Raw genomic sequence first — 18,366 nt, 5'->3', positions numbered from 1 at the left:
GATGGTACAAACGTTCTCCACTGCCATCACCATCTCTGCGACACACCGTGCAGAGGCATCTAATCTTGGTGCCGTGTATAGACACTTAGTCTCTTGTCGAGCTTCTAGCATTGTTTTTGGGCATAGTACACATTTCTCTGGTGCAGTAAAGCATATAAAAGCACATCTGTCATTTTGAATGCATATGACATTTGCCATCACTTTTTGTCTTGTGCATGACAGTGCAAATTGTTCTAGCTCAGTTGTAATTTTATGCCTCTCTTGCACCTAGACACATATCTTTGTTCTCATTAGCCTACAAAATTTTATTTTATTTTTTACACAATTAAGTTCCTTGCCTACCCAAATAAAAATGCTTGCAACATATACCGTGCATGGTATACCATCCGTGGGAAGGCAAGCTTAATTGGTTGCTGTTGGCTTTGTGTCTCACTTCACTGTTGAGCAGGACTTACTGATTGCACAGTAATAACAAGCTTCGCCAAATGGCTACAAACCACTGCTGTACTACACCAAGTGTTCCAAGAAGACAAATTTTTCTGCTCTTAAACTGCTCCAGAATGAAATTTTTCCTGCTCCCAAAATTGCTCGAAGTCCTAAACTGGCTGCACCACCATAGATCTAGTTTTCTTTCCTTCCGCTGTCCCATGGTGGCAGTGCCGTCGACACATCACGCATGTCTAGTTTCTTCCGGCTCCTCGGTGTGGCAGTCCCATCGTCCACGCAAATGTATATAAAAGCCAGAAAGACAAGTTCCCGTTCTCCACTTTGGATTTCACTTCTCTTCTGTCATTGTAATGGGGAGGCCGCATATAGTCCGGACTCATGAGTAGCAACGCACCTTCACGCTAAACAGCTTCGCTGGCCATCCACCTTCGCAGAGTGGTGTGGCTAAAGAATTTTTTTTTTTTCATTTTCTCTTTAGGTTTCCCACTTCTGTAGCCTTCTCTTTATCCTTCATTGTTTATAAATAATCTTTCTGCATGGCTGGATGTAAATGGACATAACTTTTTTTTGCCATAAGCGCTTGTTTGCAACAACTGAAATATTTGACACGACACTGCAGCGAGATTCATTGTACAATGTGCGAAGACCTCGCACTTGTAATGTGAATCATCTCTGTGAAGTAGTTAAAACATTGCTATATTCTGATCCGCACTACTTGAGTCCAAATCTCATAGTTGCCATGACAGTTTGTTTTCACGTTTTTGTTAGTGTATCAATTAAGAATCTACATTACGCCCAGCCAGCATTACATCATTGTGAACCATACAACACATCCCTTGCACTGCTATCACTGTAAAGAAATAAAATCGAAAACATACCTCTGATTGTTTTCGAGTTAGGGGCTTGCTGTTGGCTATAAGACCCTGAGGTGCCTTGTGAAAAAGGTGTAATTTACACACACTTTATTTCTACATCAGCTAATTTTTACTACACAACCTTATAAAAAACCACAGTTGCGCTCTAAATCTGTGAGTGCTTTGATGCTCCTTCATGCTACCGGGGTATTCAGAGCCATTTGCTGAAAAAAAAATGAATAAAAATATGTGAGGACGATAACAGGCACTTTTTTTCTTTCTTTTGTAGTGCTTTAGTTAAAATGAAAGGGCAAATCTAATGTCATTTACAACATATGATATTTGCTCATAATGCCATTTGTTTGCTGTCATATGGTAAAATGTAGTGGCATTCGTTGAAAAGAATTTCCCAGTGAATGAGTTTGCCAAACTCATTCCAATGGCATTTAGCATATTGGAAAATAATTATTAGACAAAAGTGGGCTTCATGCTATTTTTGGCTTTTGTTGTTTACTATCGTCATTTTCATTGCTTTAAAATGACTTTAGTTTCACCATGTGACAGTGCGGAGTGATAATCACATTAACCTCAACAAATGTCATTTGTTGGAAATTACATTAGATTTGCCGTGTGACGAGGTTATATGCACAGAGTGGTGAATTAAGTAAAAAATTTGCCCTTTAAATGACGGTGAAACAAAAACACACATAGATGTTATTAGTCCATGTCTGAATGAAACATTTCATTCATATTAGCTTGTTACACAGGCATTATCAATTGCATATCTCAAGTGAGCAGTTGGCAGTAAATTATGAAAATTCATTAGAAACTTCCATTTTAAGTCATCTGCATCGTCGAGCATTAGGCTTTGCTATAACATGATTGGAACTTTTGAGATGACCAAAGCATTCATGGACTGTGCCACCAGACAAATGCTACAAAAGGGCTTGTGTATATGAGAGGTTTTTCGGGATACTTGTATTGCTTGCTGGTTGAAAAAAGGAACTGCATGAAATATTATTATGCAACAGAAGCCAGGAAAATTACTTGGACTTATTAAAAACAAAGCAATGTGCATATGAGCCAGACATATCAGCACCTGCTTTTGTAAGAATGCTTCTGGACAAGTCCGACTTGTCTGAAGCATTGTGTTTCATGGTATAGTTTAACTTGTCTTGAATTACCTCAGTGCAGGCGGTTCCACAGGGACAATCCGAATGGCCTGCAATATGTGGGAGTAAAATATTAGTGAGTGCAGTGGCTTGTTCATTGTTATAACTGTCTGGAATTGATGTACATTTAGCAAAACAAACTCGATCCTATTGTGATTTGTTGGACACTTATCTTGGACACCACTCCGTTCAATCAGGCAGAAAGAGTGCAACTTTCTTCTTTTGTGTTTGCAAGTGAAAATATTATTGTCTTAAAAAACGGCTGGCCATAACTGCCAATTAGTGCTGCCAACCTCCAAAGCCAGTTTTCCTATAAATTGGCTAAAGAAATTCCCTAAATTTCTCTAGATTTTTTCAAAGATGCATATGTTCAATTTCTCAATATGGTTTTTCGTAAAGATATAGCTTTTTGTTATGCAAATAGACTGAAAATTTATAGTTTCAATTTATTTCCAAGCTCGTTCTATAAATTTAGATAATGAAGTTGCTGCACTCAAGCTGAAGTAATGTTGCAGTGCAAGCAGCGCTAACCAGAGTTCTTTGTGCTAACAATGCAGCCTCCTGCTTGAAACTACGTTCACAAAACAAGACGTCAGCACATTTATACTCATTCCACATGCAAGACAAATTTAAACAACAGCAAAAATGCCCAGACTGACACAGAGCCTTATTTGAAATGTAGGGAAGCTGGCACCGGATTACACCGGATTACAGAATGTGTCAGTGTGTCCCTTCATGACACCAATATAAAGTATGTGAAATAAATTTTGTTTACATGCTTTTGTGATGTACTAACATAGCAGCACCACATTTGCATGCTTACAAGTCATTTGCAGCAAAGAATGTACACTTTTTTCTTTCCTCTATGTCAAAACGAACCCACACACATGACCATTGGGATTCTACAATGCGAGTCTGTTGCTCTGCCTACCGACGGTAAATTTGAGTGCATAGTTGGCTACACAGCACCCCGACTGCCTGGTATTGCTCAGTTCTTGGTATATGTTCCTAGTCGTGCCAATAAGTGCTGCTTTGTTTGGCAGAGCAGCATACATTTGTTTTGCCAGTTACAGATAAATATTTTATTTAAAGGGGAACATTCACACCTTGTCGTTTACTTGAAGAGAGGCCTTCACTGCACTGCAGTACGGCCACAAGTCTTGCTTTGCATGCCAATGCGAAAGTAATTTGGGCTGACTGGAATCAAAATGCGCTGTCACGTCAGTAGTCCCACATATAAGTCCTTGAGGCGTCACAACAGCGGTTTCTCAAGTCTCCGAGCTTTTTTTTCCTCCATGTCATCGCACAAATTTTTCCCAGATTTGTAAAAATATTCCTAGGCGAGGCCTAGGATCCCTAGATCTAAGCAAATGTCCCTAGGGTAGGCAGCTGTTTCACCATTGCTCCTGTGGCAAACTTTCACAGACTAAGCACACTTGTGGTTGCTCTTCATTGAGGGTATTTTCTTCAAGATGCCCTGCAACAACCTTTTGTTGAAGCAGCCATTTTTTTGCCTCCGCAGCTTTCCTAGCTCTCTTGTTGTTAGATATGTGCAATGGACAGGATAAGGCCTTGTGCAATGCTTGCAATGTACAGTTAGTCATGCACAACCATGCTCCCCTTTTCACCTTCAATTTCATTCATGTGCCATACTCTCCTATTCTAGGAAGACTGCCACTGTTAGTGGTGTTAGTGGTCTTCACCTTTACCATCATATTTGCTTGCGACAGTGAAGATAAGTTACTGTGAATAACTGTAAATTGACCACTGTTCCAACATGCATCTCTCTACCGACCTTCCATGCACTTTTGTCCCACATGAAAGTGTCACTACTGAGTATTGTTCATGGACTTGGTTGACTTTGTTGACACCAGTCTGGTTGTGTAAGGAATGTAACAATTCATTTTCGGTGTGCACCCAGTGTAATGTTGCTACATATAATATTTTCTGCCAAACTGCACTCTGTATAACCCAAACCACAAATTCTTCATGCACTCTCATCAACATGAAAAGTCTCCAGGCAAACACTATTCACACCACTAATGGAGCTACAACATGAAGCGTGCTTTCACAGCCAATCTTTCCAAAGGGCTGTAGAGTAGCAACACAAAATGTATTGCAAGCGCTCACAGATATGTCTACACCTTTCACAGAATGCAGGTTCGGCGTCAGATTGGTAATTTGATGAGCTTGTTGTATATGGGCAGAAATGCACTGGTAAAACAATTGTCAACTGATGCTAACACGGACACTAGACACGATAATGCTACACACAGACACTAATACATAGAAAAAGAGCAGATAGGTGTGTTGCTAAGCCTCTTGATGGGTCTCTAAAGAGAAACACGATCAGTTTAGGTGGATGAAGTATTCTTCCATTTTACACTGTTCTTTTTTTATTTCACAGTAATGTGTTGATTATTAGAAGAGAGTATGAAATTTCTTTTTTTTTTTGCACTGAAATTCCAGCACTAGTGCATAATTTTGACATCATAGACTTAAAAGTACCTTTTCGTATTTGAACTGTTCAGTGGCTCAATAAAGCTTCTTAAAACTTCAGTGATTGGTTCTTTTAGAACAAAATGTAGTCCATATTTCCAGTAAAAAAAAAACTAAATTAATTTGACCAGCACAGTTGTCAACATGCCCGACATCATGGTGGGCTAGTGTGGAAACTTCAAGGCAGTGTCGCCACCAGTATTTCTTTTTCAAGCCTTCAAGCCTCCTCACACAATAATTAGTGGCATTTCTGTTATTTTAGAGTAATTTACTAATATAGCTAAACTTGTTTTTCTCTTTAGTGTCCCTTTAAGAAGTGAGCATGAGGACTGTGCACATTAATGAGAAATATCTTTACATATAAAGTAATGATCAAGTGCTTCATACTTGTCCTGGGCGCCAACAATCCCGGGCACGGAGCAGCTGGGGATTTCGCAGTTCTTTTGGAAAGAGTGCGGAGCATAGCGGTTGTAGAGACCCCAGATGCTGTTCATCAGCTTCGGGTTGTACTTTGGCAGTGTTGTCTCAATTGCTGCACAATACAAAAGTGAGAAGTATGTGACCGTGAAATAGAAATGTCTTTTTGCACTATCGTAAGCACTGTGCGCTACAGTCTGCTAGGACTTGTGGATTCAGTTCTGGAACTTACTGCTGGTCGGTGGTTCAAAGATGACGCCAAGATTCTTTGTTTGCTCTTCTGCGAGCTTCTTGTGTAAATTCACAGCAGAGTGCATTGCATAGGGTATGGAAGCCATGGCTGAAAAAAAATAAATGTATAATCACTGGCTTTTATTTTTCGGAGTCTCAACAGACAACCGCTGAATATCTCTGGCTACCTTGAAATGGCATGACTACTTATGCAACTTTCCCTAAACATTTTATATTGTAGAACATTGAGCACATATAGTTCGAAACATGTTCGATCTTCCCTATGTTTGCAGTGTCGCTACAAATTAATTGATGACACAGGTGCCCCATTGAAGGCAAAATTCCTCAAAATCATGTAATACCATTTGTTGAACACCGCTGCCGCCTAATTGCTGGCTGTTTTCATTAGCCAGCCACTGTCAGGAAGTGATGGCTGCTTGGTCTCTCTCACTCACCCACACAGAAACATATTTTTTTTTACCCTCTCTGTGTCACCTGTAGGACACCAGCAGCTGTTGGCGGATGTGCCATAAAGAGGTACAGTGGCTCTACAAGCAGTTCCGCGTGTACATTCAAGATGGTGCTGTACTGTCGCGATAGTAAAGACCTAGGCATTCTCCGGGAAAGCTTTTTGATGAGACAGAAAAGAAGAGAAAGTTAACGGCAAGGTTCTGACTCATGTTGCAGATGATGTGGGGCATTTTTTTATGCGAAGCATATTACGAGGGCTCAACCCAGCTCCTCAGGCGCGGCGGTGACCATGAAATCACGTGACACCGTGACGTCACGACAGAGGAGAAGTGGCTTTGGCTCAACTCTTGCAAGACGGGCTGGGTGGGAATCGAACCAGGGTCTCCGGAGTGTGGGACGGAGACGCTACCACTGAGCCACGAGTACAACGCTTCAAAGCGGTACAAAAGCGCCTCTAGTGAATGCGGTGTTGCCTTAGAAACGCGCTGTTTCTAAGGCGTGCGTCTCTTGCTCAGGCGCACATTTCGTTGCCGCGCCGAACGCTGCTTTGCTCGACGCTCACCGCGTCCAATGCGGGGCGCGTAGTCGCTGCCCTGTAGCCCATTGTCTTACACCCCTTGGCGGGTCGACGGGAACGCTGTCGCGTTCCACTCTTGAAGGCGAAGAAGTAATGCATGAGTTGTTTCTTCGTCTAGCCGAACCAAATATAGCCAAGCAACAGCAGTTCACCAGGCTAAACAGTGGTTCAACAACTAAAATAAAGGCTAGTATGCTTCGCATCCTGGGCTTAACCTTACCTAAGCCACAGCCATTTTTTGTTGTGAGGATAGATTGGATTTTTTTACAACTACTGCTCAGGTGTGCACATGTAACTGTGGCAAGTGGAAGCGTCAGGAGAGTATTTGAGATTTTAATGGAGCAGGCTGAGCAGAATCTCTTCGGGGTGATCAAAAGGCAGCGGGGAGATCAAAATGGTCAAAGCCGGAAGCAGGGCAGTCTGTGTATTGGGACCTCGGTGAGAACCCACGGACCAGTCTGTGTTCCAGCTTTGGTGTTCAATAATACGAAATAATGACACGTTGTTACAACTAGTAAAAAAGAGAAAAAAGGAAAGCCTATTAAATAAATATGATCGCATCCAGCCGTCAACTTGTGACGCTAAGTTCAGCGCTACTGCGCCCCGCGACTTTCGCAACGCCAGTCAGAACGTTGCCGGACCTGGCTATGCCATTTTTATGGGCGAACGGAGTCTGCTTTGGACGTGACGCCCCAGACAGACCGCGTCGTGTCGCGCGTGTGCCTGTTTTGACGACTGCGCCGCGACCTCGACGTGCAGTAGCCACGCGCATGCACGCGCTTTCATACTACGGACAAAAGGACCAAGGACGACCTGGGAACGTCCCAGTTTGTCTTATCTGCGCGACTGCGCGCCCGCGCGTAGGCATCCGTCACACACGTGCGCTGATCATGATCACCATGCTGTCGTAAACGGCTTTTTCATTGTCAGTCCGTGTTCGCGCATGGCCCTTTGTGAGCCCGATAAGAAGGAAGTCCTGGGTGTCGTACGTCAGAACCATTGCACGCCAAAAAAGCCGCGTCATTATTGTGCGCACCGTCATTGCCCCGGAGAGATTCTGCACCGCCTGCTCTATTACAATCTCAGGTGCTCTCCTTTCAGGCTTGGATATGAGATTTCAAAGGAAATCTATACTCGCACGACTCGATTTCTGCAAATATTATCGCGACGAAATATGCGATACATGTGTCGGGAATATACACCGTATTGTATACTGAAAAACGTCGTGTAGATGTTTTAGCGCGATATATTGGCGGCGAGGATCGACTTACAGAGTCGCCATCAATCGGAAGCGCCTCGCTTGTGTATAGTATGAGGGATAACGCGACGCGCTCCTCATAGCTATGGCTGGTGACGCTCAATAAGAACACCACGCGGGAGCCCTCCTGGACATTTCTGTAAGCACTCTCTAAACAAGAGAAGTTATTTACTGTAAAAATAATATTCTTCTGCAAACAGAAAGCACAGAATGGTTTACAGAAGCTATCTCTTTACCGAATACGTACAGTACAATGAACCCCCACTGCCCGCGGTCGCCGCGATGGAGCCCCCAGAAAGTTTCTTGCGTGAAACGTCGGCAATCGCTGAGAGCAAAATATGGCTGTATAACCAAATGGAACGTAACAGAATGACGCCTCAATGCAGAGATCGTACGAGTTCGCAGCGACCGATTTCGCGTCTGCATGCATGTCCTCGCAATGTTTCGCTTTCGCTGCGAGCGCGTTTTCGCATCTAGCCGTGAGCTTTTCAACATATGAACGTTTGACTGTACACAAGCAACCATTGTTGCGTAGACGCTTATCAGAGCTGCTAAAAATAATGTCGTTATAACTATGGGCTTCGACGCCTACGGCGACGTGATGCGCCGTCGCGATGATTCAATCTTTTTTTTCCTTTTTTTTAAATTCTTGGACGTTTCAATATCACTATTTGTGAAGTACGTTGCACCGTACCGTATGTTTACAGGCCTTCTCAGCGAGCAATTACCTCATACTTATTTTTCTATAATCCAATCCATGTGCTCGTGTATTTCTGCTAACACAAACACGAGCACATGCCTCCTTTTGTGCTTCTTGCCGTTCCCTTTCAGTTCTATTGAACTTGCCAGTATCCAGCATCAACAAGTTCATAGATCAAAACTTCATGACATTAACCGGGCACCGCGCGCGGGCGAGCTTCTCAAACCGCGCTTTCTGCCACTCAATGAACATCGCAACTGCAACGCCGTAGCAGAAATCTTCCTCTCGGAAGTGCTTGCCGCACACCCAAATTGTAGCTGATGGCTGCTTGCTGGTTCTAAGTTTCGCGATCCAAGCTTCAAGCAACTTGTCCCGCGGATACGTGTGAAGGCGGCACCGGGCCCCGTTGCGTATACGTCCGGCTTGCCGCACCGAGTAGTAGCCCACCATGTTGAACGCCTTCAAAGGCAGCCACTACATATTATAGTGCGTGCTAGTGTTGTCAAATGCACCCGAAGCGGGAAAACTTCCCCTCTTACACAGAACTGCAGCGCTGGTGGGACGTTAAAACTTTCGTTTTCAGCTTGCTTTGGCGCTTCCGAAGCAGCCGACGCGACCGCTGTGTCTACATGATCCCTCATGCCACGTCACGCCGACAGCAGCGCCAGCTTTTCCAGTGGTGGAGCTCGCCCCCAATATCACTGATAGGTCAGCGATCTTCGAACTTTACTAATTTTCGCCCGTCGCCAGTGGTACGAACGGCGCCCCACTTGACCGAACGGTGAATGATTAGAAAAGTAATAGAATCGAGCATAATGGAATAATTAAAGATTTCTTTCTTCGACAAAAGGTCTCTGTGCACCATACAATCGCGCTCGCAAACTGCACAGTCTGGCCTCATTCCGGGACGCAGATGGACGGACACGGAGCACTAAAACCTACCGCGTGCTGTGACGTGACGATCAGGTGTTAGGCCGGTTAGGCTTCAGTCGTGTTGCGCAATGCTCCTTCATATAGTTATTTACTTCCATGGGCACGAAACCCTCGCGATATGTTCACGCTTTCAGCCAACCACAGTTGCCAAAACGGCGACTTTGACAGTGTCCCAAACGGCATTCGGGTGCATTTTATGCACTGCCTGGGTCGTCTGGTAGTGTGGCTATATCCTACCTGGGATTCGATCTCAGAATATTTCAAAAAACGAACCGTTCGCTGCCCTCGCGTGCATTGGTCAGAATCGCGATTTTGCCATCAAAAGCCCCATTCTGACGAACGAAACACGGTAGGCCTAGCGAACGGTTAGTTTTCCGAACCGTTATATAACCTCCAGTGCAAGAATCGTTGGCGCCAACTGGTCGCTCCTGGCAATAAGGCGCCGTAGGGCACATGTTGATGATCGAAACGCGAACCGGAATATAATCGTCGCATTTGTGCAGCTTTACATTAAATGTGCGATTGCATTGTTTCGAAATCGAGCTCAGGTATGAGCACCATGGAATGGATCTTAGTCAGTGGCGTAGCCAGAAATTTTTGGGGGGGGAATGGATGAGGGGCCATCCACTTGACCAGGAAGGGGTATACGAGTGCTGCCTATATAAACACAGACGTTTCGGCGGAAGGGGCCACGTGGCCAGTATACCACGCTCAGTGGCACAGCCAGAAGGGGGAGCAGGCTGACCGGGCTTCAGCCCCACCCCCGAAATTTTTCCCGTCGGTGCCCTGCTCCCTTTTATGCCTGACACGTCGCCTATGAACAAAGGCGCATATCCTTCGAACGCCCGCCCCACACAGATATAGAGGATGGTGTACGCCTTCACGCAGACCAAGGGCCTGTACAAAGTAACAGTTATATCATTACGCACCAATCAAGGGGAACTGTCTACGCGCCTAAGAATCCTCACTACGCGCCTGGTCACTCCCTAACTACGCCACTGATAGCAATTGCAGTGGTTTGCCTTGAGGGTGTGAACCGGCAGGCACATGCGCACGGACGACGTTGTGGCAGGGTGTCATTAAGGTACACCAAATCTGAAGTCGCTGACATTGCAGGGGGTAAGCTCTGACACCATAACATGTTCGCTAACTCTCTGACACTTGCTGAAGCCCTAGCTGGTAACACACGCGCACATATAATGTACTCGACAGAAACGACCGTGCTTTTGTGGCATGTATTGCGATCGCGCCATCGCCGTGTAATTAAAGTGTTTGAGATAAAAGAAAGTCATTGAAGTTGGACTTCCAACCCAAATGAATGTCTCGTTCCAGCAGTCATGGATGTGCTCGACCACTCCCACGATATGTACTACGTACAATGCATGTACGCGTCTCGGGACAGAAGTTGCCCTATAGACGCAGTAAACGTTGTCTCGGAACTACAGCTGCCGCAGCACGTAGTGTAGTGCTGTATTCGCCATCCCCATATCGGGCAAACGGCACAGACGTGGACAGGCACTTCCAGGTTCTTATCAAGCTCTTTTGTCGCCTCTTTACAGAAGTCGTGTGTACTCGAAGGGCGCACAGAACACAATGCCTACTTGACGGTTGTTGAGGAACAAAACACGAATCAACAGGATTACACCCTCGCGAGACAGGCCTAGCCACGTGACCTCGTCCCTACAGGGCAGGAAATCCGCACCACTACACCTATAAACGCATCATCAGTGCATCGAGAGTTCCAGCGGCAAATCTTTACCATTATCAGAATTAGGGAATTGCAAGACAGGATGGTAATTCTTGCTTGCCAAAACTGGTAGCTTGAAAGTTGGTCGATTATCGTCAATATTTTTTTTAAAGAACTAAGTTTTAATAACTTCGGTAAGGAAGCTACATTAGCGGGAAGTAGTTGTGAAACGCACTGTATGCATGAATGCCGAATAGGCATTGACCACTGGCGCCGAAAAATAAAAAATAAATAAAACCGGCTTTACCTTTGATTATGTCAGTACTTATAGCACAGACGGTGGCAGCTATGTGAGCGAAACACACGGAGGAACGCAAGCGAAATTGGAGGAACGCAAGCGAAATCGTGAGGCCGCGAGACAGTAGCATCTAACTGCAGACACGTACGCGGTCCTGCCAGAGCAGTTCCCAACAGCAGCTATGAGAAGAAATTACTGCACCGACTTGTATTACGCTCCCAATACCGTCTTTATCAACGCCTAGTCGATGCTACATAGAGTCAAACGCCAGCAAGGTAAGTTGCAGGCAACGGATTTTGCAGGAACATTACGGTTGGTAATAACCTAAGAAAGGCAGTGGCAAATACGCCGCTGTCGCACTCGAAGAGAATGTCTACAAATGTCACAGCGTTCGCTCATTTCCATGAAGTCACGTCTGGGCAAACTTCTTTCAATACTGGCTTCTCTCGGAATTATGTTTTGGAGCACGGAGGCACAGAAGGCCGGTGTAGTGCGGTTTTGTGGGCGGAGCTTCCACGTAATTGTCACCAGCTGCGCAAAGTCAGGGAGGGGGCGGAGGAAGGGCGGGGGGCGCCCCCACCTCGCCTGGCGATCATACATACATACATACATACATACATACATACATACATACATACATACATACATACATACACACACACATACATACATACACACACACACATACATACATACATACATACATACATACATACATACATACATACATACATACATACATACATACATACATACATACATACATACATACATACATACATACATACATATACGAGCAGACCATGTATGCACCCCGTTCCGACGAAATACAAACTTCAAAATTTCCCGCCCCCACTGGCGTAATTTTGTCACGCAACAATAATTGTCATCGATTATGAGCCCCCCCCCCTTTCTTTTTAACGCTGCGCAAATCCTGTACTTTCCTCGCAGCAACGCCAGCTAGCGCGTAACGAACTCATATATTGTGCACTCTAAAAAAAAAAAAAGCTTCATACCGTTTAGGGCGTATTTTTGTCCCACAATAACTATCGTCGTTTATCTCGCGTCACCGTTATGTGACGAGCGAGATAAATGACGATGATTGTTTCGGGACAAGAATGCACCCCAATTAAAGGATGTAAACCTAAAATTTGAAGTGTATTCCCCAAAGGGTGTACACCGAAAGTACGCTCTTAAAACAGTTGCATTCTATGGGGTGTATATTTGTCCCACAACGATAATCGTTATCTGCTTCGCGTGCGTTTCCTTTCTTGAAATATCTGCGCTCGCAGTCAAGAATGCTATGTCACGCTTATAACGCGCAAGCCTTTTGTGACTTGGAAGTACCGGGCTCGCAGCGCTAAAGAAAGAAAAAGCGGGCAAGGCAGATGACGATAATCATTGTGGGACGAGATAAGCCCCAAAGGGTGCAAGCATTTTAAAGAGTGTATGGCGTTGCGCTGCTGAAGCACGAGGTCGTGGGTTCGATAACCGGCCGCGGTGCCCGCATCTCCATGAGGAAGCAATGCAAGAATGCTCGCGTACCGTGCTTTGGGTACACGGTAAAGAACGGCTTAGAACCCCCATGTGAAGTGAAAATTAATCCGTACACTGTACACTCTAAGAAAAGTTCACACCCTTTGAGTCGTATCTTGCCACACAACGATAATCGTCACCTGTCTTGTCCGCATTTCCTTTAACGCTGCAAGCCCGGTACTTCCAGTAACGAACGGCATGCGCGTTATCAGCATGACATAGCATTGCCGACAGGAAAGTGGCGAGCGCGGCGTATTCAAGAAAGGAAACGCAAGCAAGGCAGATGGCGATTATCGTTGTGTGGCAGATATACACCCCAACTTTTTTTAGAGTGTAAAAAGTTTGCACCCTGTGGGGTATACACCTTGTCTCGAGACAATAATCGTCATCTATCCCGCTTGCGTTTCCTTTCTTGAAAGCTCTGCGCTCGCACTCGAGAATGCTATATGTCGCGCTGATAACGCGCGTGCCGTTCGTGACCTGGGAAGTACCGGGCGCTTTTTGCACGCAAGATAGAGGACGATTATTGATTGAGGACAATTAAGATAAGCATTACCCCCCCCCCCCCCCCCTCAAAGCATCGCTTGCCAGGCGCCTGTGTGCGGTGAAATAATAGAGTGGGCTAGACTTGCGTGTATATCGCACGTCGCACGAGTACGTACAATACCATTTGGTTTGCTGTATCCTGTCATCATCTGGATTCGATCTGTCCCCCTCCCTCATTTAATCTCTAAATCGGGCACCATGGTCCCATAGCGGCATTGCAACTTCTTTTTTTAAATTTATGCTTACTATATTGCTTAATGTCCTGCAATACCGATGAACCTGTATCTACTTAATTACGCTGCTACTGACCCTGCCTTTTCACGGGCGGCAGAGAGGAATTAGCCCCGAGAAAGAGGAATGGCGCCCTCTCGCGAGTGACGTCACGGCCAGGACGCCGCTCGCTCCGGCTCGCTCGGCTGCCGCGCACGCTCGTTCCCTTCGTGTACGCTTGGGGTGTAGGCGGCTCGAGCCGTACGTATTGAAGAATAAGTCGGCTTCTTTCAGCTGCCATACCTTAACCACAGTTTCTTCTTCAAAAGCGTGTGAGTCGAGAAACTTTGCGGCTGGGATATCGCAAGCTAAGTAGCGTTAAAGGGGTCTACTAGTTTTTGCAATGCATATATGCGCAGTGTCTATCGGTAAATTTTGACTAAAAAAAGAATATCTGCAAATTCAACGCGCGAAGTTGTGTATGATGCTTCGCTAAATACTTAACATTCCTTTAGTATTTAGCTATGAGAGGTATTGCATTTTACGTGGAAGAAAAATTTGGTAATTGGCGTCAACATGTTATCCGATGTTAGAAAGACACTGCCCAGCGAAGCTGTCATCATGATTCCTATTACTCTGGTGTGTTGTTCTATTCAAATATGGCCATTCATGAATGCGTAAAAAAATAGTTAGGCGCGCATTTCTTATGAAAATGTTTGCTGCTACTTTCATCCCCCTCTGAAACAGGCCTCCAAAAAACGAATTGCTCATGGCTGATAACATGACGGCGCGTCATGTAGAGTATTTACATAGTTAATTCACAAACATCATAGTAGCAATCACCTGAGAGAAAAGTTTCGTTGTTTAGATCGAGAGCCACTCAATTGAAAGTGATGAAATGTATCATAGTGGCCCTCAGTAGCCTTTATCGACAATATGGCACACCCCTGATCACGTAACGGTAGCAATCGACTGTCCGTATGGCGAGGCACGCTATGTTCGCGAAACCCATCAGTTCACTTCAACTTCGAATTAAAACCATAAAGCATTTTTTTACAGCGCCAACTGGAATGGCTAAAGTATTCTCGAGCTACTACTACGCAGCTTAGATTGCCTACAAAAGAAAATTCAAGCACCTTTTGTCTCACCATGTCTCGATCCAGCGTTATTTAATTATACAAACGGATAACTATTCGCTTCGTCGGTACATAAAAGAGAACCTTGCAGGCTAATTTAAGTTTGCTCCAATCCAATCGCAAACATTCATAAAGAAAGCACCACAAGCCTTGCATATACTTTCACTTGATTTCTGACCCTCCACAGGGCGAATTTCTATATCTTCAATATGTCCCATACTACTAGTTATTGACGCTTCGACTGCTTTCTGGCTGCAGCTATGCGGTCCAGCAGGCATACTTCACTAAAAAAATTGGACCGAGCAGCCTGTGTCAGTTTGCCAAACAGATTCGTCATGTATATTCCTCAAGCAACAAGCACCAGTAAATTTCTCAAGTGAGTTTGATTTGATTTATTAATTTTCATTTACACACACACATGTACAGAGGAGTTGTAAATGGAGGTGGATGAGGGGAAAAAGCCGCACAGACGCGGCTTGAGGTAATCTCACCCTCTTAGGTACAATATGGCTGCATGGGGTAACACATCAAGCGCCATATAAATTACATTTATATAGTGGCCATAAAACATTGCAGTTATACAATATATGAAAGCACAGTGAAATATTTCCACGATAACAATGCAAAACACACTGCGGCATTGAAATAAATAAATGATATACACTTGGTAACATAGACAAAAAAAGAGGAACATAACATGCATTATTAATCATTAACAAACGCGCTCTAAAGAGGTGAGTTGAACGTGTAGCACGGAAAAGGGAATATATATTGGTACATTCCTATTTGTACTCTGTAAATACCTGTAAGCCTTCATTCACTTTACTTCAAATTTCCGCCGCTTAAAAAAAATAAACACGTCAAGAACCGCCTAATGTTGACAAGCAGTTAAAGAAGCAAGTGAGGCGTGTAGAATCTAAGCTCCAGTATTAGTTAAGTCACCGTGCTACTGCCGAGCGTTTCTGTGAGGAAATGCAAAAATTCGATATTATACCATGGACTACTCGTCGTGAGCAAACCCGTTTTAGCGGAATAAAATCAACGTAACTGCTGTAGAAGTCATATATAGCCAGCTTTGTGACATACTTGTTGCACCGCGGCAGGTATGGTATCATAACTGGATTCCTATAGGTTATGCTTTTGCTATTGTCGATCCGCGTATGAAAAACCCGCAATGGGCTGGTCTCCGTCGCTTCGGCTGGCACTGTAGCGTTGCCTTCGAGAGCTGCATTGTTGTCTAAGAAATTACCTCTTTGATAAATGTTCGCAAAGGAAGACGTCGTAAAAATATATTTGAGACGACCACCATAAGTATACAAGCAGAGAGAACGAGGGCGAACAAACGAAAACACCGCAGAAAGTGCCCGGATAACGCCCGAACTGTAGCAGACGACAGGCGCGAGTCCGTGCCCTGACGTCACGCGAGCGGCGCTCGCAGCGCCGCCCGTGTTCGTTCTCGGGGCTAATAGCAAAACCGAAAAGAAAGCTAGCCGAAACAGTGTTTGAAAAGAAAACACATCTCCACCAAAATATTAGCTTGAAAAAAAAAAGGAAATAAAATTATTTCACTGCTCCCTCCTCCAAGCTCTCTCCCTCTCTGTTTAATAATAATAATAATAATAATAATAATAATAATAATAATAATAATAATAATAATAATAATAATAATACAACGCAATTCAACATTTCCGAATCAAAGGCTAGATGTAACATGCAAGCATGTTTATTTCTTGCTGAAGGCAGGACAAGAGCGAAAGATTGTTTCAAGACAAAGCCCATTATTACTGCTGAAAAGTTTGATATCTGCTAATCAGCAACCAGGGCTCAATACAACGGTTAGACACAGTATCGACTGAGAACATCTTTCACAAATGGGTACACGCCAATCCGACAGCCTGTGAAGTCTGCATTAGTCTTTCTTTTCTCACACTCTATTTCATGGATCGTGTGTAGTTAGAGTAGACAGGAGCACGTTCATAGGCGGAAATGCATTTAACAGAAGGACACGTCTTGCAAAGTGCTTATAAGAATTGATATTGTTAAATAAGCCGCCTCAAGAGATATTCTCCTCGGCTATATCAAGGAGCATCATTATGCCTTTGCAGGCGCCGTGATATGTCGTTCAGTACCTGCGATAAGCACTGCGTGTCTTTGGACAATACCCCGTAGTTCTACCGGGCTCTTCACAGTGCGAAGAGAGAGAGATAGGAAGCGCTGATAAATAAAATAAAAGTATGCAGTCGAAGCAACAATTAAGGAGGGAAGATTAGCAAAGCACTCCCAATCACGCGACTGCTGCAACCCGCTCGCGGCTGCAAAGTGAGTGCCGCACGTGTGCGTATCTTCAACGGAAGCCACGCTTTAGTGACCAGCCGGTGATAGAGCGACAGAACGGCCCCCTGTGAACAGCACCAGCGCTCAGAGATTGTGCCGGAGCGCGAAAGAGACCGCAGCCTCGCAATAAAGCCTAGAAGTAAACCAAGAGATAACGTTCAGAGCTCGGAAGCGTGGAAGACTGCGCTTTCGAATGCAATGCGGGCCGACGTGCCTCGGGCTTTTACACATTTCGTTTCAGGGCGGACGTGAATGACGCGTAAAAAGCTATATATACATCCAGGCTCTCTCGTTCAGGCTTGGCATGGAAGTCGCGGACACTAGGAACATTGAGATTGTCTTAACTCACCGTTGCACGATTGTCTGCTGTCACGCAGCAAACTGTCGCGTGATGAGACGAAGCTCAAGCGAGCGACGTTGCAGCCGTGAGCCCTCAGTTTCGTTCTAGGAAAAATACAAATAAAGAGAAGAAAGGTCACTTGCAGCCTATGAAATGTGACTTCGGTATGTTAGCTATCGTGTGGGGTAGATTACTGGGCCATTCTTTTGCACGTGAAGTAGACGCTAACGGAAAGCCATGATTAGGAACCCAATGCTTGAACGCACAAGACGGTGAATATGCTGGTAAAGCGCGTCTGGGTGATTCGTGATGCATTGCGTATCAAGATAAAAGCAAGTTTAACTTGTTCACGTAATGAAGGCGACAACAATACGCGTACAGTTCACCTTTTAGCAGGCACTGTGGAGTACAACTTGGCTCCGATGCGGACGCGGCGCGCTGAAGCAGACGGCCCCGCCGCGCTGTTTCGCTTTGACGACGGAATGGTGCACCGCTTCGCCGCTAGAGACTCGTACTCCTTGTGCGTTATGGTTGACGCTGCCGTGGAGAACTGCTGAATAAAAATGACTAGCTTAAATAGACTGGGGACTAGAGAACAGGTTCGTCAGTTCGCAAAGCAGCCTAACGAGTCGCAGGACTTGTGAGAAGTGATAAGCGTATCCAGGCTAGGAGGTGCGATAGGCGGGGTATACAAGGTTCACGATAATGAGGACGATAATT

The 18,366-nt window shown here is 44.9% G+C and overlaps 1 protein-coding gene across 1 annotated transcript; it reads right to left on the bottom strand.

Moving 5' to 3' along the window:
- Positions 1–1,376: 1,376 nt before the first annotated feature.
- LOC135902542 (uncharacterized) lies at positions 1,377–18,250 on the bottom strand. Its single transcript, XM_065432674.2, has 6 exons — positions 18,033–18,250; positions 17,656–17,750; positions 5,622–5,729; positions 5,360–5,504; positions 2,486–2,523; positions 1,377–1,525 (listed from the first exon to the last, which is right to left on the bottom strand). Exons 3-5 carry the CDS (start codon positions 5,725–5,727, stop codon positions 2,487–2,489), a joined length of 288 nt encoding a protein of 95 aa, XP_065288746.1. The 5' UTR covers positions 5,728–5,729; positions 17,656–17,750; positions 18,033–18,250; the 3' UTR covers positions 1,377–1,525; position 2,486.
- Positions 18,251–18,366: the final 116 nt, after the last annotated feature.

The sequence above is a fragment of the Dermacentor albipictus genome, chromosome 3 (genome assembly GCF_038994185.2).
Source record: "Dermacentor albipictus isolate Rhodes 1998 colony chromosome 3, USDA_Dalb.pri_finalv2, whole genome shotgun sequence".
Taxonomy (NCBI): domain Eukaryota; kingdom Metazoa; phylum Arthropoda; class Arachnida; order Ixodida; family Ixodidae; genus Dermacentor; species Dermacentor albipictus.
The sequence above is the reverse complement of the archived record's forward strand: the minus strand, read 5'-3'. Positions and strand labels throughout refer to the sequence as shown.